Source organism: Ursus arctos, unplaced genomic scaffold (assembly GCF_023065955.2).
Source record: "Ursus arctos isolate Adak ecotype North America unplaced genomic scaffold, UrsArc2.0 scaffold_28, whole genome shotgun sequence".
NCBI classification, from domain to species: domain Eukaryota; kingdom Metazoa; phylum Chordata; class Mammalia; order Carnivora; family Ursidae; genus Ursus; species Ursus arctos.
This window is the reverse complement of record NW_026622963.1, coordinates 22858992-22883066: the sequence shown is the minus strand read 5'-3', so window position 1 is coordinate 22883066 and position 24075 is coordinate 22858992. Positions and strand designations below refer to the sequence as shown.

The window sequence follows — 24075 nt, the reverse complement described above, 5'->3', positions numbered from 1 at the left end:
CCCTTTGACGTCAATAAAGCACACAAAGCACTAACCCCCATTTTTCAGATGTGGAAACAGAAGTCCGAAGACAGAAAATTAGTAGTAGGGCTGGACTCAAATGCAGATCTTAAGATTTCCAGCACAGCCTTTACCAACGCCCCTGCTTGCTAATTTGTATCATGTCAAGAGCACCAAATGGCAGCTGGTACTCAGCACAGCACTGCTTAAAATACCCTTTTAAGGCTGAAGAATATTACATTATATAATATGTGTGTATGTGTGTCTGTGTGTGTGTGTGTGTGTGTGTGTGCATTTGTGTGTAAAATGCCATTTTGTTTATCCATTCATCCATTGTTGGACACTTGGGCTGCTTTCATTTTTTGGCTACTGCAAAGAACTCTGCAATGACCATGGATTTACAATATTTCTTTCAGTCCCTGCTTTCCCTTCTTTTCAGGTATATATACCCCGAACTAGAATTGTTGGATCATACGGTAGTTCTATGTTTAATTTTTTAAGGACCCACCACACTGTTTCTCACAGTGGCTGCACCATTTTACACGCCCACCAAAAGTGCATGAGAGTTCCAGTTTCCCCCCATTCTCGCCAACGCTTGTTACTTTCGGGGTTTTGTGGGGGTTTTTGATAACAGCCGTTCTAACGGGTGTGGTATTCATTATGGTTTTAATTTGCGTTTCCCTAATGATTATGACGTTAAGCAGCACCCTTTCATGTGCTTGCTGGCCATCTGCATATCTCCTTTGCAGAAAGGTCCATTCGAGTCTTTTGAAAATTATCACCATACTTTTGACCATGTACTTTGAACACCTTGTGAGAAGTAAAAGGCATGAATTCATAACGGGTTAAAAGACAAGGCTGGTGTGGCCTAAGTAGGCCCCGTGCAGAGGATACATTCGCACGACCTGTATCCCAGGGCGATGAGGCCCACCTCTGCCCGCTGTCCAGCTGAGCCACACTCCACACAAAGACAGCAGTGGCTGGGAGGTGGCTGAAGCCAAAAGAGGACAGGCTGAGTGTGCACTGTCATTCGGTAAGCCATTTTAATGTCTAGAGGGAAAAAAAGCTTCTACCTGTTTTTTAAAATAATAATATAGTAACACCCCGAAGCTTCTACGACACCTGCTCCCAGGGTCCCTACCCAAGGGTGACATCAGCTTAGAACCAGGTCTTCCTGATAGCCCAGGGTCCTAGGAAGAGTTCTAATCAGACCCAGGTCACATTCAATACCAACCCCACAGCCGAGGTTTGCAAAATTTTCTCCTATGAAGCTATGTTAAAATGTATAACATAAAACACCATGGCCATCATTTAGGGATGGCAGGCAATACACCAGAGAAAAAGCAGCAACAGTCTCTGCACTTATCTTACAGCCTGGTCGGGGAGACACAAGAACAGTTAAACAGACCCACGGTATGGCAGGAGAACGGAGGGGGAGACAGGAGACAGGATGATTAAGGAAGTTTGATCTGGAGGCAACCTTTAAGCAGAGGACTGAAGAATAAAATGTCAGCCTGGTGCAGAGCAGGGGCAAGGGCCCCCCAGACGTGTAGGAGGAAGAAAGGAGCAGAGGGATTCCAAGAGCTGAAGGTCAGCCAGTGTGGCTGCAGCGTGACTGGCCAGGGGAAGAAGGGCAGGAATCACAGGAAGCAGGCAGGCAGAAGCCAACGTTACAGGACCCTGGCCTTGTTCCTGACTTCAGGTTTCAAGGAAAATGCAAGAGGAGGCTGCTGAAATGTCCCCAACAGGGCGTGATAGCTGGAGTGTGAGTTTACTGCTTCTTCCAGAACGCAACGCAGTGAGAAACCAAACCAGAGGCAATGCAGGTTGAGGGAGCCAATGACAATGGCTTGGATCGGTGATGGCAGTGGAGATACAAGAAAGAGATGGCAGATGTGAGCCAGATGTGCGGAAGACATGGCAGAACTGTGAGATGAGGGGCCAAGGTGACCTTCTCCTCTAACCCCTCCCCTCCACATAAGTCATTAAATTCTACAGGGAGCTTTCAATTTGTGGCAGATTTATAAACTAACATTAGAAGCAGTCTGAGTCTGCTAAGATCCTAGTTCTTTCCAAACGGGAAACTGATGAACCTACCAACAGAAAGAATAAGATGTACATTATTCTAAAATACGAAGTATTTTCCTTAAGGTATTGTGAAATGAGCCCATCTGAAAAGATAGACAAAAGGATCCCACCCTGTCAGGTCTCCCCAATACTGAGCCATACAGGCCATGAAGTTTGAGCAGGAGGGAAGGGCACCAGCTCGGGGTCACTCAGACCTGATTTCAAAAATCTCTGAACATGGGCAACCCTCTCAGATGCCCTCCCTCTTTGCAAGCTTTGTACTATCACTCAATAAACTTAACTATTGCTCAAAAAAAAAAAAAAAAATCTGAACATAAGATGAAATAAACAGCCACAATAGGGTCAGCACAAACTAAATCAGACCCACAAAGATGTAGATGTTGAAATTATCCAGTATAGAAGTAATGTAAATATGACGTAGTAATGCATAGTAGTAATGAAGAAGTAAATACGACTAAAGAAATTTAAATAGGAAATGTAAAGAGCCAAAATTATTGGTTGGCCAATAAGATTCTAGAAGAAAAAAAAAAAACAGAACTTCTGGAAATGAATGTCTTAAATAGCTGATGAACTGGAAAATGTATCTGAAGAAATTACCCAGAATGCAGCACAGAAAGACACAGGTGTAAAATACGATAGGCGGGTTAAGAAAGAGGCTAAGTAGAATAACAAGGTCCAGTAACAATCTTAACTTAGGTTCTAGAAGGAGAAAACAGGATGAAGAAGAGTCAACATTTGAAGAAATGATTGAAATTTTTCCATAATTAATGAAAGATACCTACCCTCAGATATTAGAATCCCAAACAATCCCCAAAGCAGGAAAAAAGAAAAAGAAAAATCCCCACCTAGACACACTGTGGTCAATCTGCAAAACAACAAACACAAAAATAGGACCATAAAAGCAGCCAGAAGACAAAGACAGATCCTCCAGGGGAATGCCAAGTAGACCGACAGCGGCCTTCTCCGCCGCAACTATGGCAGCCAGATGACAATGGAAGAGCATGTTTGAAGGACAGCAGGAAAATAACTTTCATTCTCCACTAGCAAAAGTAACTTCAAGAACATGGGCAAATAAAGAAACGTTTAGAAAAACAAAACCTGAGGGAGTTTGCAACCAGAAAATCCTCACTAAAGTTGTTTCTAGAGAATTCACAATCAGGAGAAAGGAAAATAACTCAAGAGGAAGTTATAATTGAAGGAATGGGAGCAGGGGCACTGGGGTGGCTCAGTCAGTTAAGCATCTGCCTTCAGCACAGGTCATGATCTCAGGGTCCTGGGATCGAGCCCCACATCCAGCTCCCTGCTGGGGGGGGGGGCTGCTTCTCCCTCTCTGTCTGCCCCTCTTAACCCCTTCCACCCCCCCACTCATGCTCACTCTCTAATTAAAAAAAAAAAAAAAAAGGAATGGGAGCAAAGAAAATAATAAACATGCAGATAAAATCCAAACCAGTGCTGACCATATGAAACAAAACTGGAGGAAAATTAAAAATCATCATAGGGGCGCCTGGGTGGCACAGCGGTTAAGCGTCTGCCTTCGGCTCAGGGCGTGATCCCGGCATTATGGGATCGAGCCCCACGTCAGGCTCCTCCGCTATGAGCCTGCTTCTTTCTCTCCCACTCCCCCTGCTTATGTTCCCTCTCTCGCTGGCTGTCTCTATCTCTGTCTAATAAATAAATAAAATCTTTAAAAAAATAAATAAATAAATAAATAGATAAATAAATAAATAAATAAAAATCATCATAGAACATAGGTGCTCGTAACAACAGCACATAAACTGGAAAGGGTAAGTGGAATGAAAGCACTATAAGCCTTTAGATGATTCCAGAGAAGGCTTAAAATTCATTAATTTCAGAACTAGAATTAACATGCATACTAAAATTTCTACATGAGCCCCCAAAGGAATAGAAACTTAAGTATCCTATTTCAAAATAGGAGAGAGAAAAAATAGAATCAGGGTAAGGGTTGGGGTGGGGGATCTCAGCATAAAAGACATGAAAACAAGATGATTTGTTGATATTCATATTTCATTGTTATGATTAAAAACAGATATTCATCAACAAGTAACTACACTGTGCTTTAGCAGGACACATTTTGTTTCATTACCCCAAATACTTCTCAAATATTTTGTTTCGTTACCCCAAATATTTCTTAATATTTTAATATTTCTTTTTTTATTATTTTTTCTTTTTTTTTCTTTTTTTTTTTTTTTTAAGATTTTATTTATTTGTCAGAGACAGCCAGTGAGAGAGGGAACACAAGCAGGGGGAGTGGGAGAGGAAGAAGCAAGCTCCTAGCAGAGGAGCCTGATGTGGGGCTCGATCCCAGAATGCTGGGATCACGCCCTGAGCCAAAGGCAGATGCTTAACGACTGTGCCACCCAGACGCCCCCTCTTTTTTTTTTTTAAAGATTTTATTTATTTATTCGACAGAGATAGAAACAGCCAGTGAGAGAGGGAACACAAGCAGGGGGAGTGGGAGAGGAAGAAGCAGGCTCATAGCGGAAGAGCCTGACGTGGGGCTCGATCCCATAACGCCGGGATCACGCCCTGAGCCGAAGGCAGACGCTTAACCACTGTACCACCCAGGCGCCCCTTAATATTTTAATATTTCTATTCAGTGTTCGTGTAGTAAGAAAAAACACAAAGCAGTACCTTTCCTCCTGTATAGCTGAAAACAGTTTTTTTCCAAAATGTTCTAAGAACCCAAATGTAGTCAGTACACATACCTTACAGAAAGCATTTGTTGGAAGACATAAAGGTCAAAACGAACCGCCAACTATCATTCGCTGTTTGGGCATTAGACCTCTCCACCTGCATACATACACGCTCAGCACCAACGCACGAAGCAGCAGTGTAACAGAAGAGATCCGGACAGGGACGGCACCGCCACAGGCAGGTTTATGCCATGCGGAAGTCTACACATCAACTTCTCAAGCTCGTACCACTGAATGAAATATCCAGGGACTCCGATGAGGGTTTATTTCAGCAGAATGCAATGAAGACATGAACACAGCTTTCTCTCTCTCTCAACAGAATTCAAGAGTAGTGGTTAGAAACTTGGCTTCCAAGAAAAACACATTTATCTTAATTTCTGCAAGTCAAGGAAACCGAGCGCACTAGAAGAGTTTTGGGGCCTTGGGAGCCCCCAATATACGCAGGTACGGGAGCTCCCCCCCTCGGCCCTCCTCTGGGCCCCCCCAGCCCTTGCCTCAGCTGGGTCCTGGTGGCCCTGTAGTTGTCCTACTTTGGAGGAGCAAAGAAGCACAGGGAAATGTTTCTATGCCTGGACAGACAATAGGTACTGGGTTAAGTAGGAAATGAGGCCATAGCCCTGGCATGGGGAATGCAAAGGGTTTGATGTGAGAGAGCTCCCAGGGGGCCAGAGTGGGGTGGGAACAGCAGGCCTGGATGTCAACGGACAGTGGCCTCTGGATTCACACACGCTGTGTGTCCTACCCCCGGCCCAAGCTTGCTGATCGCAGGCCTTGGAAAAGAAAACCCACAACAGAGGATGGGTGAACTAAAAGGCATGGAATTTCCAAACCACAGCTGTTACATCCTAATGAGCCTTATTCAAAGGCCCCAACTCTCAGTTGCCACTGACAGTCAGTCTTAACTGCCACCCCCTCGCCCCCTTGCAACCCAGCAACCCTGACTTTAAAAGTCATATGATACCGGGGGCATCTGACCAACGAATGTGCTTTAATTTTACCCTGAATTTTCTTTCTATACCACAGGACACAGCAGAAAACACAGTCATTTTCTACAATCCTCTGTTTGGCATTTCCCAAGGCTGAGCGACAAATAAGAATGTCATCAGAGGAGCCAGGAGCCAACTGCTGCCAGGAACCCAGCTAAGGCCAGTCAGCCGGTCAGCAGACTAGGGTTCCAAAGGTCAGAAAGACAACACCTCAGTGCCCACTGCCCTCCCACCACCCAGCCCGAGTCCTGGCCACTCGATCATTCACTCCATCCTGCCAAGACATGGCAGGAGGTCAGAACACCAGCCACTTCTGGTCTGGCTTCGGGCAGTGGAGAGCCGCACTGAACACAGACATAACACAGCCCTTGTTCAGAACTGCAGGCGAGTGAGAACGATCTCTAGCATGGCTATCATTATATGGCAAGGATATGGCTGGGGTGGGGGGCAGGTAACATGAAATGCCCAAGGCTTCAGGAGGACCTACTCAGGACTGTGTCTTCCAGGACAAGCAGGACCCTGGAAAGATATTCCAAGGGATACACTGACCAGCGTGCTGTCCAGGGACACTCTACCCCAGGGATGGCAGGCCAGCCTGTATCACCCCATATCCTGATACCTCCGATCTGCAGAAAATTCCCCAGTAATCCTACAACCACACAACCAACAAAAGCTTTCACCGGCTCCTAGGGGAAATGGTTTCTCCATTCAAAGCTCATGCAGCTCCTGCTATGTGCGAGGTACGAGCAAGGTACTAGAGAGGAAAGATCCAGGAAGGTCCTGCCCTCAGAGAGATTACAGTCTGATTGGGTGGCAAGTAACTGACAAACTTCACGGCCAAGTGGATTTTTAGAGACCATCCCATTCTTTCCCTTCCTTCCTGATGAGGGGATGGAGATTTGTCAAGGGCCAGGAAATCACTTAGTGACAATGACACAAGTCCCAGTGGCCAGCCCCACCCCCTGCCCACTGGCCTCAATAAGGCCCTGCTTCCAGAAACTCAGACTTGCCACATCCTCTATGGGGGCCCTTCTATACCTTGACCTAGAGAAGATCTCAAATGGCTGACTGATATTTGATTTTTGTTTTTTAAATTTTATGTTCACATGAGGTCCTCCCTGAGGAAGGAGGCCACTTAAGGACTGGCTCTCTCAGCACTGGGCCCGGCCAGGGGCTTTTCTTTCTGGTCTCTCCTCCTCCGCTCATAATCTCAGAACTTCTCCCTCTCTGAGCCTTCAGACTGTGCCCTCAGCTCCTCTCCTTCTCCCGTTTCCCAGGGGACACCCTCACCAGGCCTCCAGGGGTCCCCAACAGAACTCAGGGCACACACTACTGGCCTTTCTAGATTCTTCCCACACTCCAGAGTTAGTGTTTCTGACTAACTCTTCAGTATCTCCAACGAGAGGCATGTTCTGGAACATTCTGAAATCACGACATCTAGATTGCTTCATGGTTTCCCCCTCCAAAAACTGGTTCCTTCACTGGCATCACCATTGTCCCTGTTCCCTCGACCCAAGCTTCAGAGTCAATCCATCCTTCAGAGTCTTCCTTGCTGCTAGCTTTCCTGGCTATGAAGCTCTGCCTGATTACCAGCGCAAACTGTCCACACCCAACTTCTCTTAACTGCAACACTAAACTGACAACAGACAATTCTCACAAATGCTTCAATGTGGGGCATAAACAGAAGGGATGGGGGCAAAACAAACAGCGCTCTTGGAAGAGACCCTAAATTTTACTCTGGGCCCAGCAGTCGGCTGTGATGAACCCAGGGTCTCGTGTAACTCTCCCGGGGTAGGTCAAGTCCTTATATTACAGATGAGGGAAATTCAAGGTGAAGGAAGAAGGGAGTGGAGTATGGAACTAGACCACGTGTGACTTTCCTTTTCCTCTCCAGGACGCTCCCAGCTAAAATGACAGCAACAGGTGGGCTGCTGGAGCTTAAGAAGGTCTTCAGCATCAGAGAAATTAAAAACACATACAAACTCTGAGAGAGAGAGAGTGTGTGTGTGAGTGAGTGAGTGAGTGTGTGTGTGTGTGTGTGTGTGTGTGTGTGTTTAGCCCTGGGGCATGTCTGGAATTACTGGGGGTAGCTCAGAGCCCCACTATGATAGAACCCCCCAACCGGACATCCCAATATTGAGGAGGCCCATCCAGACACAGACAGAACTCCCACGGAAATGTCACCTGCCCTTTCCCTACATGTTAGGGCTAAAGTGGTGACCGGGACACAGCCTTATCCGAAAGCATAATTCCTAGTTTAATGTTTCCTTGCGAAAGGAAAAAGGATTCCGGCATAGACGTGATTTGTCCAAGCCCTTTTTGGAAACGGGCTATCCAAGCTCAGGCAATGGTTCAGCTACATACAAGTCCCACCCATTAGGCTCGAGCACATGTGGAAATGATTAACGTGGAGCCGCCATGTGTCCTCTGGTCCATCAGCAACCATGAAAGCCACAGCAAACGCTGAAAGAAATACAGGAAAATCCTTAAACCGGTTAAGCCAACTACACTTTTCCAGAAGATGAAGTTACCATGACTTTTCCCATGAAAAAGAAAAACTGGGTAGGATAAGCACAGCTCGAAGACCACAGCTGGGAGAACTCTCTGACCCATGGTACCACTCAGAGGAGGAGGGGAAGGAGAAGGTACGGATGGAGCAACTCTGTGCCCACTAAGTGTTGAAGGTCAAGGAGATACAGGTCTGTACAGTAAGCCCCTAGGTGGGCAAAGTCCTCTCCATCTTGCGGATGTGTTGGACGAGATCAGAAGAGCAAGCCTTTGTGTTTCTTGACCCAGTTCTCAAGCAAACTGGCAGCTGCGCTCCCTAACCACAACCATGGCGATGAACTTTCCAGAAAGGACCACAGGGGGGAAAAAGATTAAAAACGAAACAGTATCATCCCCCTCTCTAAAAACGGAGAGAAACCATTTCTCAGTCTCTAGACCAATGACAACTTTCACAAGGAATGGAAAATTCATACAATGGGTTAGTGGCCACCTTCTCTCCTTAGCTCACTCGAAATCTGGGATAAACAACTCAAAGTCACAGCTTTTAAATGCAGGCCATGAAAACCAGTCTTTTGCCGCGGTTGGCTTCCAATAAAAGGCCTCCGTAAGACTGATTTTTTTTTTCCTTACAGAAATGTGTGGCGGGAGAAAGCGTCCGGTCTGGGGGTGGATTGCACGTGGGGGCAGGGCTGGTCAACCGTGGCCGCGCGCCATGTGGCCTGGACGTGCAGGGGACCAGAGTTTGAGAGGTACCGGCCGCGGGGCCCTTCCAGCTGCGGGTCCCCGCAAGAGGAAGCAGATGCAGGGGGCCAAGAGACATTTTCTCAGCATCCAACACCCGACGCCGGCTCCCTTGCAAACACTCCTTTTGCGCCACTGGCGGCCACCCCGTTGGGGACGTGTTCCAGGTGCTTCAGAGTCAGAAGTGGCACCGTTTTGCCTGGTTCTCCAGAGACAGAACCCGGCAGGGCTTCTCCTGGGGCTCGCGGGAGGAGGGGGGCTGGGAGGGTAGCCGTGGGGCGCGCCCTCAAATCCAGAGTCCCCCGCTGGCCTGGGGGCCGCGCGCCCGTCGCGCCAGGTGCCCGGGGACAAAACATGCCGTCCCAGAAGCCGGGAAGGGGGTGGCGGGGGCAGAGGCGCCCGCTGTAACCCGAGCTGCTATCCTGACTTCTCCCCCACCGTGCGGTTCCCATTTCACAGACAGGGCCACCAAGGCTATGGGAAGGCGGTGAGCTCGCCGCCAAGCCCGAGTCAGCCGTCTGGACGCCGGGTGGCCCCGGAGACACGCGGGAGAAGCGTGGCCCTGGCCGTGACCCTTCCAGGACTGACCCCTCCCGGGGGTGAGCGCCGCAGCCCCATCGCCTCGCAGCCGACGTCCCGGGCCCCCCGCCCTACTCGTTCCCCGGCGGCGACAGGTGCGCGGCTTGTGGCGCCCTGGCGCCGACGCCGGGGAAAGTTTCCCGGCCGCGGCGCGCTGTTTACGGTCTCGTTTTGCAGCGCCGGGGCCCGGAGCTCTCAGGCCAGCCCAGCCATTGAAACCCGACACGCGGGGAGGGGCCAGCGCGGCGGCCAGCGGGGGAGGCGAGCGGGCTCCGGGCCCGGCCGGCCGCGGCTCCCTTACCTGCGGCTCCGCGAGCGGCCTCAGCCTCCATGCTCGGCTCCGGCCGAGCCCCGTTTCCCCTCCCCGCCTCCTCCCCTCCCCCGCCCGGGCTGCCCCCGCCCCCGCCCCCGCTCAGAGACGGACCCGCCCCTCCCCCGGGGTTGCCCCGGCTCCCGGCTCCCGGCTCCGGGCTCCCTTCCCCGAGCTGGCCCTGCCCCCGGCCCCCGCCCCCTGCCTGGGGCCTTCACAGCCCTCCCCGCGACCTTGACTCCCCAGTTTGCAAAGCCAGTTTGACACTCTGAGGAGTTTATTATCCCCCTTAATTCTTTGGAAGAGAAAACTATTTGCACCGCACCCCATGGCCAGTGCCCTTCTCCTGAGCCCCTTCCCACTTCCTTCTGTTATTTCTATTTCCAAGGACAAGAATCATTTGCATTATCCCTTTTGGAAAATTTACACAGTTTAAAAATTACTCAAAGACTATGGCGCACATGAGGCAGGACAGCCAATAACCTGCCCATTTCAAATTTTTTCTGATGACTGTAATGTGCCGATTTTTGCTGATAACTAATACTTTCACTTATTAAATATTCAGGCTTGCGCTCAACTTGAACTAGCATAAATCATTGACAGCCAGCTGTTTCTCCAGTATTTCTTCTTCTTGGCATGTTTGAAGGTGTTTTTTACAGGAGAGGTGTGGAGCAGGGGTGCTTGGAAAATGCCAATGGCCTTGGAACCCAAAGGTCTGTGATCAGTCAACTAGTGCTTGCTCTCTGATTGGCAGCTTTGAAATTGGCCCTTGGGGAGCAGCCGTCCAAGCTGCATCCTCAGTCCTTCTGGACGGAAGGGTCTGGAATTCATCCGCCTGCCTATCCCTCCACCCCAGCAACCAGCTGCTCAGGGAAGCCTCCCAACTGCTCCCCACTGTGCACCCCCAACTTGGGAGCAACAGACTTGCCATAGCCCAAGGTATCCTCATGCATGGGGTGAAAAATGGCCCCAATTCCGCTTCTGCTGCTTGTTGTAGCCCTGTGCAAGTGAATGGAGACCAGACCAGTGAATGGAGACCAGAGCCCTGTGCAAGCGAATGGAGACCCTTCCTAGATCCACACTGAGTCACTTCTTGGAAGTTTGAGATTTCATCTTCTACAGCAGTAAAAATGCAGAGCTCCCTGGTCAATAGCTTTCAGAACACTTAACTTCTCCAATCACCTGTCCTCGTTAAACACAGATTTATTAGGGTCCTATTATGTGCCCTATCTTGTTCCAGATTCTCGCAATTCAGCAGTGAACAAAATTTATAAAACCTGGCCTTTGGAGGCTACTCTCTAGAGGGTGAAAGTGAGTGGAGATAGAACATAACAGTATGGTAAATAAGGGCTAGGGAAATAATAAAATAAAATAATAAAACAGAGAAAGGGAAGCAAAAACGTGCAGAAAGTGAGGGAGCTAAGCATGTGGGAAGAGGAAATGGCAAAAGTGACAGCAAGTGCAAAGGCCCTGAGGTGAGAAGAAGTCTCTTTTTGGGGGACTCGCACCTTTGTTGAACCCCTGATATTCGTGGGTGTTATGTAAGCTATCGGCACACACAGATAAAGGTTTATTAATCTCTGCTCTAAAGCATACTTCTTCAAGGCCTTGTTACATTTTTTTAAAGTTTTTATGTTGTTTTTTTAATTACTCACATCGTTCCAGGGCAGGAGAGTGAGGTTCTTGTCTCATGGAGTCAAAGAATGAATCTTGAGGACAAGGGAGAGTGAGTAAAGCGATACAGTTTTATTGAGCAAGGATCCAGAAGAAGCTCTCAGGCATGAGAGGGGTCTGACCACGAAGCTTGCGGCCTTATCGTTCTTGTGATGTCTTGGTTTAAGTAAGGACTGGTGATAACATCTTTAATGGCTTACTTCTTCTTTGGGGTCTGGTTATTTTTTATTCATCACATGTCACTGCTATAAAAAAAAACACCACCACTACCATCACCACCAACCCCATCCCCCACCCCCCAACCCTCTCCACTCCCCCACCCCCACTGTGACACCCAGGGCAGGGTGGTCTGGTTTGTTCCCTTATCTCTGATGTACTTATAACTCAACGTTTCTGGGATTTCTGTGAGCCTGATCGGTAGCCCTCTACCTACCCCTCCTTAACTAGCAGCCCTGCCTGTTCCTTACTCAGTACCTGAATACATGTTCCTTCAGGAACAAAATAAAGAATTTTAGACTGAAAAGTTCCCTGTTTCTCATTAAACACTGTTCCCAAAGTTGATATTTAGTCAAATACTCCCTCTTTTCCTTAATAGTTTCCGGGTTTTCTGTCTCACTTGGGTAGGCTAAAACTAACCCCAAATTAGAAAATAAATTCTATATTTGCTTCCAATATTTTTATTGTTTTGACCTTTAGATCTGATCCCACACCATCAAATGGCCCATTCTTTGCTCCATTACTATAAATTACTTCCTAAGTCATGTATTAAATTCCCATATACATTATGGCTCTTCTTTTATTAACCATTTTTCCTATTTCTACTACAACACCACACTGTCTTAAGGACCACAGCTCTATCATGTGTTTGAACATCCAGGAGGACAAGCCCTTCCTAATTAAATATTCAAATGAGGTACTTAAGGATTTTGGGAGACGGCTCTGATTCCATCTTACTGATGAGGTTGTGGAATAGAGGTGAGGTTCAGTGGGGTGGAGTCCGGAGCCCATGACCAAGAAGGAATTCTTGAGGCGTCTTTGGTGCAAAATGGTGGTTTATTAAAGCAGGGGGACAGGACCGGTGGGCAGAAAGAGCTGCTGCCCCGGGGTTGTGAGGGGTGGCTGATTATATATCATGGGGTTGGGGGGCAGTAAGGAAAAAGGGAGGTTGAGAAAGTATTTTCATATGTTAAAGAAGATTCACAAGATACAGGAGGCCTTGCCACGGTCGAGTTAAGTTGTTTTTTCCTCTAGCCAGGCATTAACATTAAGATAGTTGGGAACGTCCTGGATTCCTAGAAGTGTCTGTGGTCTGCAGGCTCTAAGACATTTAGTTGTATTTCATTCCCTTCCGGAAACCAGGTTAGTGATAGAAATGCTTTGTTCTTGTAAACTGCTAAGACATTTGCAAACTGAGGGAGACTTAAGTCTTGCAAGATTGTGGTACCTATAGGTTACTGTTTCTTTGTCCTTTAGGGCAGCCAGGAGTGCCTGAGGAATGTTCTGTACATCCCATGGGGGGGGGGGTGCAGGGTGTCAGTTTCTGCTTTTTCTTCAGCTTGCCTTCTGTTGCCTCATCATTACCTTGAACATTAATTTGCATAGCATTCAGGTCTTTAAAGTTTTGAGTCTTCCAATCAAAGAACAGAAGCACACCCAGGTTTATTCAGGTCTTTTATTGGGGGAAGGGGAGGGCTAAGGTTCTAGAGTTCTTACAGAAGGACCTCTTATATTTCTTACGCTGGGTCTATTCCTACGTATTTCTGATATTTGTTGGCCATTATGAATGGGCTTTTTCTTTTTTCCAGTTATACTTGCTAATTGGGTATTACTGGTACATAAGAAAACTATCAGCATGGATATATGCCAGTCTCGTATCCTGCCACTCTTATGAGGTCTAATAGTTTTTAAAGTCAATTATCATAGATTTTCTAAGTAGACCCTCAGAACGTCTATAAATAAGTTGTTGGGTGTTTAAACCTTCCTCAAACCTCAGTGACTGCACACTTACTTCTGACACTAAATTTGCCCTTAATCCTAACCAAGAACAGAGAAAAATATTATTTATATACATACACCGGAAAACAGGGGCCCCACAAAGTCCTAGAGCATGTTTTCAGTATGACTCTGTCTTATATCCAGGAGGTAGTCTTGTCCTCCCTCTGGCCTCATTTATCTACTTGGGAATTTCTTCAGTGTTAAGAACACAACTATTCTGGGGTGGCTCAGTCGGTTAAGCGTCTGCCTTTGGCTCAGGTCATGATCCTGGGGTCCTGGGATCGAGCCCTTCATCAGGCTCCCTGCTCAGTGGGGTGCCTGCTTCTCCCTCTCCCTCTGCCCATGCCTCTGCTCTCTCTCTCTCAAATAAATAAAAATCTTTATATAAACACACACACACACAACTGCTCTAGCCATTCCCAAGGTATTCGTGAAATTTGGAAGAAAAATCCGGTATTTAAACAGAAGGGCTAGCAAACTACAGGATTTTATTTAATAAGGAAACAAATTCCTCTTGTAGCAGTTGTTACTTTTTGGTCGAGGAGCTGTCGTCCTGAAAAAAAGAGAAAGAAAAAAACCAGATTAAGACTTAGCAAAAATGGAAGGAAAAAATATAAGGCAGAAGAAAAATATAGACAAATGTTTCTCCTATAAAATGTAGGGAAATAGTACACCTTGTGATGCATCAGAGCAAACTGCTAGAAACTTTAAAACACAAATTTTCAAGCCATTAATTCACAATTCTTCAGTGATGTTATACAAGCTAGTATCTTTCTGTACCAACTTCCCATGGAATCTTGAACATAATCCCAATATTGTAATGTGGTTTCTAACATACCAATTCTCTGTTTGAAAAGTTTCAAAGGGTTGTTTCTGAATATTGTCAAAGTTAAAGTTTTCCTTTTTTTAAAAAAGATTTTATTTATTTATTTGAGAGAAAGCACAAACAAGGAGAGTGGCAGAAACTGAGAGGGAGAAACAGACTCCCCGCTGAGCAGGGAGCCCAATGTGGGGATCCATTCCAGGACCCCGGGATCATGACCTAAGCCGAAGACAGACACTTAACCAACTAAACCACCCAGGTGCCCCTAAAATTTTCCACTTTTAAATAAGTAAGTGCCTTGAGCATTTGAAAGCTATTCCTTAGCAGGAAAGTTAAAAACATGAATATGTGGCGTCAGAAACCTCCAAAGAGGTCAAGCACAGCTTCAGGGTCCTTCCTTACATGGCTGTTGGAGCCAAATCACGCCTAGGAAACCAGCAATAGGACATCAACCGGCAAGAAAAAAGTATCTATTGCTAATTGCTTCAATGAGCAATTCCACAGTAGTGAAAACCATAAATACTACGATTTGGAACACAACTGTTAGGAATTAGTTGGATAGGTAGGTAGGTAGGTAGTCAGGGCCAGGATCCCCACAAGAAAATAAGGAGTCAGGACAGCTAGAATAAAATGGCACTGACATCTGTTTGGCAGCTTAGACAGGACGGCACTGACATTCTGCTTTGCAGCCTTTGCAGAAATGACTTCTGCAAAATGTCCTAAAACAAGACAATTAACCACAAAAGCATCTGTCAATATCACAGGCAAGGGGCAGTTAAGACCTAAGCCCCCAGATGTCAGGAAAAAAAAAAAAAAAGACCGTCAGCACATGGACATTAGTAGGTAGACAGATAGATGACCAAAGTCCTGATTGGCATGACTCGGCACACCCTGATTGCTTAAGAAAGTTCTGCAAAAGAGCTCATAAAAACCCCAACTTAAAAACTGAGGGGGGGTGGGGGGCAACCCATTTGGGTAACCCCTACCTTTCCAGGAACTTTATACTCTTGCTCAATAAACTGCTTTGCTGTTCACCACTCTTCATCTAGTCTACCTCTTCATTCCTCAAAGCAGCATGACCAAAACCAGGTGGCACTAAGGGGACACAAAAATCCTGTATCAAAAAGGGGTCAACCTAACAAGGGAAAGCAAAAAAAAAAGGGGGGGGGGGTTGATGGAATATGGAATATTCTGAATCCCTCAGTCCTCATTTTGATTTTAACCAAATCTAGTTACTCGTTTAACTACAATCCCCTAAGGTCGCTTTATCATCGACCATATCCCATTCCCTATGGAGGAAACATTGTATTCTATCGCAGGGTCTGGCAAATTACAGCCCACGGCCCCGGCTCAGCCCTCTCCGCCTATTTTTTTGTACAGACTGTGAGCTAAAAATAGTCTTTACATTTGTAAATAGTTTAAGAAATCAAAAGAGGAATAATGGCTTGTGATACGTGGGCATTATATGTACTCAAAATTCATAGTTATTGGCGCACAGCCACGCCCCTTTGCATATTAACCACGCTGCTTTGAAAGCTACAAGGGCGGAGTTGAACAGTTGAAACAGAGACCCTGCGGCCCACAATGTTTACTTAGAAGCTCTTTACAGAGACTGTGTTTTGGCCCCTTTCGAACTATTAAGCTGGAAAAGCAAAGGAATGGGGTGAGAGAGTCCCAAAGGCTACCTTGGAAGAGTGACAGTTTTCGAGATTCAGTCAATGCTTTGACAAGGGCAGTTTGTGTGTGAGTTTTACATTTTATGGTAGACATAAGTAGCTGAGCTGGAAGCAGAGATGTTTGCCACAGACATTATTATTATTATTATTATTATTATTATTATTATTATTTAATTGCAAGTGCGTCTTGATGATTGATTCATTCTCCCCACCTCCCAAGGGGAATTTGACCAGGCTGATTAAATTTCATTTATGTCAAGTGTACAAAATGTGTTGGAAGAGCTGTTCATGTCAGAGACAAATAAACAAACCCTTTTAATCCTTTTTCTTGCTCAAGCAGGAAGTCACAACTTGCCAATGAGAAATTTAAAACAAATCCCACAAAGTTTTATGTTTGGTTCAAAACTCGAAATATTTAGGTCTTGGGATATTATAATCTTGGCAGCCCACATTTGTTGTCCCTGGTGAGAACACGTGTGTACTGTTGCTTTGCTTTTCAGTTCACTGAGAGAGGGTCGCACCTTGCCCTCTTAATCCCAGAGTCAAACATGATTACAAATATTTTCCTCTAGGGAATCTAACTCATAAGGAAGATCACTGTGCTTTTTTGTTAAATAAAACTTCTCTCTTTAGTTGCCTTATTCGTTCTCAGGCTTACTGTGTTTCATGAGCCTAAAGATTGTGTGTGACATCAATAGTTAGAGACCATTTGTTTTTACAATGGAAAAAGAAATAAAAGTGCAGATGTCAGACCTCAAAATCCATACTTCTCTGAATTGTTTTCATTTTAGAGAACGAGAATGTGTGGGTATTTTTTTTTTTTCCGGGTGGGGTTGGATGAAATCAGAGACATGTCACCGTTGCTAAGTAAAAATATTTTACATCTCTCCCTTTCTTTTTTACTAATTGCGAAATTAGGGGAAAGTTTAGAACATAAGAAAAATAGATGAATTATGGGAAAGCGAAAATTCCAGGACACATTCCAGTTTAAGTTAAACTAAGAATGGCTTACGTTAAACCCTAAAAAAAAAAAAAAATTAAAATTGCAGGGTCATTATCAGATAAGTAGCATCGTTAAAACTGGCAGTCTTAACAACAGTTGAGTCTGTTTCGAGGTGTGATAAGTTAACATTAGTAAACACAAGTTAGCTACCCAGATCTCATTAGTGTTGATATCAGAGTCTGACCCTAGCAGCAACCAACTTTACAAATGCCAGCATTTCCAGTGGCCTAATTTGTTTATGACTGTGATGGGCAAGCAAAACCCTCTGGACAGAAGGACAGAAGGACTAGGTAAGTGACATGAACTTAAACCAGGGGAGCCATTCACCCAAGTGGGGAGTTGACATAACATCAACAATCCCTGAGGGAGTATGAGAAACTGGGTAATTGTTCTCAAGCTTGGATTTCTGTATGGTCTACTTTAATCTCAAAATAAGGTGTAATGCAATGCCCTCTGTCTCCCTGCAAAAACAAGGTGGGCCCAGCCTCCCAGAACAGGCAGGGGAAGGCCACTGGGGGCAAATGCCACTGCCCACCTGCTCCCTGCTGTAAATAAGCCTGCAGCCCACACCAGGGGCCAATCAAAAGGAATGGCCGTTGGTTCGGCGTCCCAGGAAGGCACCAGGTGGAGTCTAGTCCTTGGCAGTGATCCCAATTAAAGGGAGTGGTACAGTTTTCTCTATCAGGGGCCAGTTAAGAAGATGGAACCACATGGTCGCACCCTCTAATACAGGGCACTCTGAACTTGGGGAAGCACTGTGACCCTGGAGGAGCTCTGCCAGTCTCCCTGGGCTGGAGCTTCTCATGGCCATACCCAGAGGGGGCAAGAGAATGGTTTTTTGTACCTCCTATTAGACTGGTTTCTTTCTTTCTTTTTTTTTAAGATTTTATTTTCTTATTTGAGAGAGAGCAGGAGGAGGGGTAGAGAGAGAGGGAGAGAGGATCTTAAGCAGGCTCCCTATTGAGTGGTGACCCCACGTTGGGCTTGATCTCGGGACCCTGAGAGATCATGACCTGAGCTGAAATCAAGAGTTGGATGCTTAGGGGCACCTGGGTGGCTTAGTCTCCCTTTGACTCAGGTCATGATCCTGGGGTCCTGGGTTCGAGCCCCGCACCGGGCTCCCTGCTCAGGGGGGAGTCCGCTTCTCCTTCTCCCTCTACTCCTCCCCCTGATTGTGCACTCACTCTCTCTCTCAAATATATTAATTAATTTAAAAAAAAAAGAGTCAAAAGCTTAACCAACTGAGCCACCCAGGCTCCCCACCTCCTATTAGACAGCTTTCTAAAAAAAAAGTATTTTTAGCTAAAAAACTATATAGATAGACAAATATATATAAAACTTTTATATTTAAAAGTTTTATATATATAAAAGCTTTATATAAAAACTATATGAAACTTTTATGTACGAAACTATATAAAAACTATATATAATATATATATGTTATATATATATTATATATCCTGAAAGGTCAAGATGTTGCATACCACGGCTTCTTCGATAGAGAAACTAGCCCCAAATGTAAGCTTTAGTTACTCTGCCGCAATTAACAAGCGGAGGACTGTCTACACAGCCGGGAGCAGGCCACCAAGGGGCAGCGGCCAACATTTTAGTGGAGTGTGTAGTTAGTCAAGCATGGTGTCGAGTGCTCGTGGCTGGCAGGATGCGGTGTGGGGAGGGCACAGTCTGAGAAGCCAAAAAAAAAAAAAAAAAAAGTAGACTTTGCTGGCCAGGTGAGCCTGGGCTCCCCAGGGCGGCAGGGGATGAGGACAATGCCCCTGAGGCTCAGGAGGGCTCCATTCTGGAAGCGGGTGCTGGGATCCTCTCCATTTCACAGAAAGGGGAGACAGGGCACAAGAGGTGAACGTGTCTGAGGACCCACAGCTTATAGGTGACAGGTGCTTTCAACCAACACTTTTACCATAAGCTTCATCTGTGGTTTCGGTTTTCTTTTTTCCTTTTTTTTTTTTTTTTTTAACATATTTTTCATCATCAGTTTCAAGAGCAACCAAACACAATGGGGGCCTCCGGGAGAGGGAAGGGGGATGATTACCGAAGAGAGGAAACAAGATGGAAACAAATAGATTGTAGGGTCACCCACCAACCTGATTTGCCTGGGACTCGACGGGTTACAGCACATTTTAGTACCCCCCCCACCCCCACCCCAATCCCAGGTACCCCTCAGTCCCAGGCAGACAGGGACCATTGGTCACCAAACTCCTGGCTCCCCTTTGATCCACACCCAGCAACAAACTGACCTGACCCCAAGGGGCCAGAAAGTCCCTGATGGTGTTCCGACCCTCTATTTGTCATTGTCCAAAGCCTCTGAGTCCCAAGCTGGCCATTTCTGCTTTCAGGGGGCATCATCTTACCACCTTACCCCCACCCCCAGAGTCTCCAGCCTTTCGGGGGGCCTCCTGGCCAGATAAGGCTGGGCGCCCACAGTAGGAACCTGAGGCTGCCAGCGTCCGGGCGGGAGGGCTGCCCAGTGTTCCCAGTACCCCATGCCCTGGGCGGAGCCACGGCCACCTGACCCCCGAGGCACAGATACACGCTCCCCATTTGGGTTTCATGGATTCCCAGCCCAGCTGCGTGGTGGTGACTGGTAAGACTATTTTTCTGCTTTCCCGTTTGCTGCCGCTTTTAGCCTGACCGTGGAATGTGCACTTGCCTGATCCGCTCAGAAACAGTTCCCTCTCGGGCAAAAGAGAGAGGCAACTGGTGGTGCCAATAACTCCGGATGGAAGCTCACGCTCGCTATGGCCTATTGAAAAACGGTCAGGGGACAGAGAGGCTTTTCTGCTCCGGTCCTATCCTTCACTTCAAAGGTGCCTACATGTGGATCAAGCTCAGACCTTGTCCTTCCGCCCACCGGGGAGGAATCCGGGGCTGGCACCTGCTGTCCCTAAGTCTGGGGCCTAGTGGGCCCATGGGGGCATCCCTGGGGTATAGCTCCATAGCAAGCAAGTGGGAGCTGGGGATCCAGAAAGGATGGGGCTTATAAGGCTGGGACAGTGATTCATCTACAAGAACCACCCCCAAAGAGCACACAGCCCCCAACACCCGGACTAATAGAGCTCTCAGGCACCCAGAAAACCCTAGAACTCCGCCTGAGAGCCACCAATTGGAGACTCTGAACCCCAAAAGATCAACTTGGAAGGAATGATAGCCACCCACACCTGCCTTTCTCCAATTCATCCCCAATCAACCCAGCACTCCCCAGTCATTGTCACGGCCGGGCCCTGAAGGACTTGATTTCTCTACAAAGTTCCTTCTTTCTGGTTAGACACATCCAGCATGTTTTAAGTTTTTTGAATTGTGTTAGAGGAAGGCAACAGGAGACAAGGATTTCTATGTACGTGGAAAATCGAAAATTACCTATCTTAGTACTTTCAGACTATCATCAAACTCCTGTTAACCTTCTGAGGAAAAGAAAATTCTCTTGAAAACCTTTTATCTCCCTTGCTTTTATTTGTGTTATTTGGGGTATGGAGATTGAGTGGTTCAAAATATTCTTGAATTGCTAAGGAAACTGGACCCCTGATAAATGCCACGCTTGTCACAAATGAAATATGAATATTGAAGCCCACTTGGCACGTCTTCGACTCACACTGACCCCTGCCTCTGGCCTGTCAGCTTGTGGTTTGCTGGCAAACTCTAGACTGTGTGATGAAGTTACGTGATCACCAGCCATGATGTGGGAATGCCCACTGGCTTCTAGAGTGCAGCCTTCCTTTATTAAAAATGCTCTGAGCTGCCAGGGGTAGTCTCTTCATCTAATTGGATTTGCGTGGAGAACTAGCCAAGACGGTTGGCACAGAGACGGGAGGGTTCGGGGGAGGACAGGGCTCTGACAAACACGCTGGGGTTCAAGGTATTCTGACTGGCACCAGGAAGAACAATGGGAGGCTGAGAAAACCGGCATCCCTCCAAAGGGCCTCCCTTGATTGCGAGAGAAGATTCCTCCAGCCTTATGCAAATTTCGCCCCAGGGCCTGCCAAGTTTAAAGTGTAAAGCAAGAGCTTCAAACCTGTACTTGCGGAGTTGTTTTTCCTAATTGAAAACAGATAAGAGATGATCTATGTTGATCTGAATATGATTTTAAAGCAGAATGTGATTTTTTTGTGTGTGTGGCGCTGCATTTTTAGTGTGTCTACAATCATCCCAGGAGGTACCTGGTTTCTCAGTGATTTTTTCTGAATCTCAGTATTTTCTAAAACTTCTTTTTTTTTCCCCCACTGTTCCCAGTGGCAGCTATGGTCTTATTTATCCTATAGGAGTCAGTCAATGTCAAGAGGACCCCATTGGGTTCCTGGTGTCAGGACCTCCTGTCCAAAATTTCTGCATTGCCTGAGAAAGATTGACCCCCTGTGAGCCCCACTTGTTAGGGGGTTCGAGAATCCGGGCCCCCACCCTGCAGGGGCAGGGGTGGGGGGTGGCCCGGGAGCTCTGAAGGGGAGATGAAATAAGGGGTCCCATGGGTGTGGTCACTCCCACACCATCTTTTAGGCCCTTTGAGGGTCAATTTTAGGTCTCAACTTGACTGGGCCACAGGATGTCTAGATACCTGAGTTGGAAACAAGCCGCTTCCCCATCTCTAACTCCTGACCACGGTTAGGCTGTTCTGCATCTCTGTAATTACGTGATTTTACGACTGTTGTATAAATGGCATCATGCGCTATGTATCCTTTGGAGATTGGCTTGTTTTCACTCAGGATATTTCCTTTGAGGTGCATCCAAGCTGTTGAATGTATCGGCAGTTCCTTTTTTTTTTTCTTTTAACAGCTTTATTGAGGTAAAATTCACATGCTCTACAATTCATTTAAAATGGACAGTTTTCACCTGTGGCTCAGTCGGTGGAATGTGTGGCTCTTGATCTCGGGGTCGTGACCTTGAGCTGCATGTTGGGTATAGAGATTACGTCAAAATAAAATCTTAAAAAATATAAAATTAAAATTAATAAAATGGGCAGTCCAATGGCTTTTAGTGTCTTCATGGAGTGATGCCTTCATCACATAACCAATTTTAGAACATGTGAATTAACCCTGAAAAGAGACTCCACGCCCCTCAGCTATCACTCCCTCATCTACTCTGATGTAGGAAAGATTTTAGGGTTCAGAGCTGAGAGCCAAGAAAGAATTCTTGAGACGTCTTTGGTGCAAAAAGGTGATTTTATTAAAGCATGGGGACAGGATCTGTGGGCAGGAAGAACTGCACTGGGGTCACGAGGAGTGGCCCATTGTACACTTTAAAGTTGGGAGAGGGTTAGGGATAGCATAAGTCTCTGAGGGATTTTGGAAGCAAGGTTTCCAGGACCTTGAGGGGGCTAGCTATTGTTGGGAAAAGGTCATTTATTAATGTCCAATAAAACCTTAGTCATGAGACCCTTCGGATGCGTATCAGCGGGCCATACGCTTGGGGGATGATTGCCGACACGCATCTTGGGGAGGAGAGATAAATGAAGTTTCCAAAGGAATTTTTATGTGTTAAATGCTTATAGGATCCTGGGGGTTGGGCTGAGATTGCCTTTCACCCTTAGCAAAGTACTAACATCGAGGCAGCTGAGTCCCTAGAGGAAGGTCACTCTGCCTGTTTTAAGGACTTGTCAATGGGCTGTAAGGAGTAAGGAAATTTAATTTTTCTTTTGTCTTTTTTTCTCACATCACCCCCCAGCACCCCCCCCCACCTCCCCACTACAGTAGTAGTGATCTTCTAACCACAACCTGACTTCTGTCTCTCTAGGTTCTGGATAGGTCATATAAATGGGGCCACACACTCTGTGGTCCTTTGTGGCTGTGGCTTCTTTCACTTAGCGTAGTATTTTCAAGGCCACATTGTATCATGTATTAGTACTTCACTTCCTTTTATTGACAAATAATATCCCATTGTACGGATCGCGCCACATTTTGTTTACCCATTCATCAGTTGACGGTCACATTTGTGGGGTTTCCACTTTTTTTTCTTTTCACTGCTGAGTAGTATTCCGTGATCTGGAATTCTTGCTTCACCGTTCACGTCTCGAAGGACATTTGGGTAGTTTCCAGCTTTGGGTTATTACAAATAAAGCTGCCGTGAACATACGTGTCCAAGTTTCCGTGTGAAAACAAGTCTTCCTTTCTCTGGAATAAATCTCCAGGAGTGCGTATGGTGGGAAGTCCACTTTCGGTTTTAAAAGAATCTGGCGAACTATTTCCCAGAGTGGCAGTGCCATTTTGCACTCCCACTCGGCAACGGGTATGAGCCAGTTTCTCTTCATCCGTGTCAGCTTTTGGTGTTATCGGTATTTCTCTTTTAGCTGCTCTTCTTGATGTGTGAGAAGATCTCGCTGTGGTTTTATTTTTTTATTTTTTTTAAAAAGATTTTATTTATTTATTCGACAGAGATAGAGACAGCCAGCGAGAGAGGGAACACAAGCAGGGGGAGTGGGAGAGGAAGAAGCAGGCTCATAGCAGAGGAGCCCGATGTGGGGCTCGATCCCATAACGCCGGGATCACGCCCTGAGCCGAAGGCAGACGCTCAACCGCTGTGCCACCCAGGCGCCCCTCGCTGTGGTTTTAATCCGGGTTTCCCTGCTGGTGAGCGACGTCAGGCGTCCCTTGTGCTAGTTTGCTGTCTGCACATAGATCTTCAGTGAAATGTCCCCTTGTGTATTCTGCCAACTTTCTAATTGGGCTGTTTTTTAACCTTGAGTTTAGAGAGTTCTTTATATAGTCTACGTACAAGGCCCCCGTCAGATGTGCGATCTGCAACTGTTTTTTCCCTGTCCGTACCTTTCTTTTCGTTCTCTCAGAAGGCATTTTCGCACAGCAAGAGTTCTCATTTGGTTGGGGTCCGGTTTGTTAACACTTACTTTCATAGATCATGGCGTGCTCTTGGGGTCAAGAACGTGCCTACCGGTAGGTCTCAAGATTTTCTCCCTTTTTGCCCCGTTAAAGATTTATAATTTTCCTTCTTTCATTGAAGGCTGTGATCCACTTTGAG

General features: G+C 46.5%; 2 protein-coding genes across 3 annotated transcripts in view; one reads left to right on the top strand and one right to left on the bottom strand.

The window, feature by feature from the left end:
• The window catches only part of LOC113263647 (protein FAM169B), an 82902-nt gene extending 72939 nt beyond the window's left edge, over positions 1–9963 (bottom strand). Inside the window, exon 1 of the mRNA XM_057303733.1 lies at positions 9918–9963. Within this exon, the coding sequence (XP_057159716.1) occupies positions 9918–9948 (31 nt within the window). The 5' untranslated portion in view covers positions 9949–9963. The remainder of the gene's footprint in view (positions 1–9917) is intronic.
• A 9665-nt stretch (positions 9964–19628) lies between these two features.
• Positions 19629–24075, top strand: part of PGPEP1L (pyroglutamyl-peptidase I like) — a 36859-nt gene continuing 32412 nt past the window's right edge. The window contains exon 1 of one of the 2 annotated variants that reach the window (XM_044388378.3): positions 19629–19699. In XM_044388378.3, coding sequence (XP_044244313.2) covers positions 19666–19699 — 34 coding nt within the window. In that variant the 5' untranslated portion in view covers positions 19629–19665. The remainder of the gene's footprint in view (positions 19700–24075) is intronic. The other variant, XM_044388376.3, reaches the window with a different exon arrangement.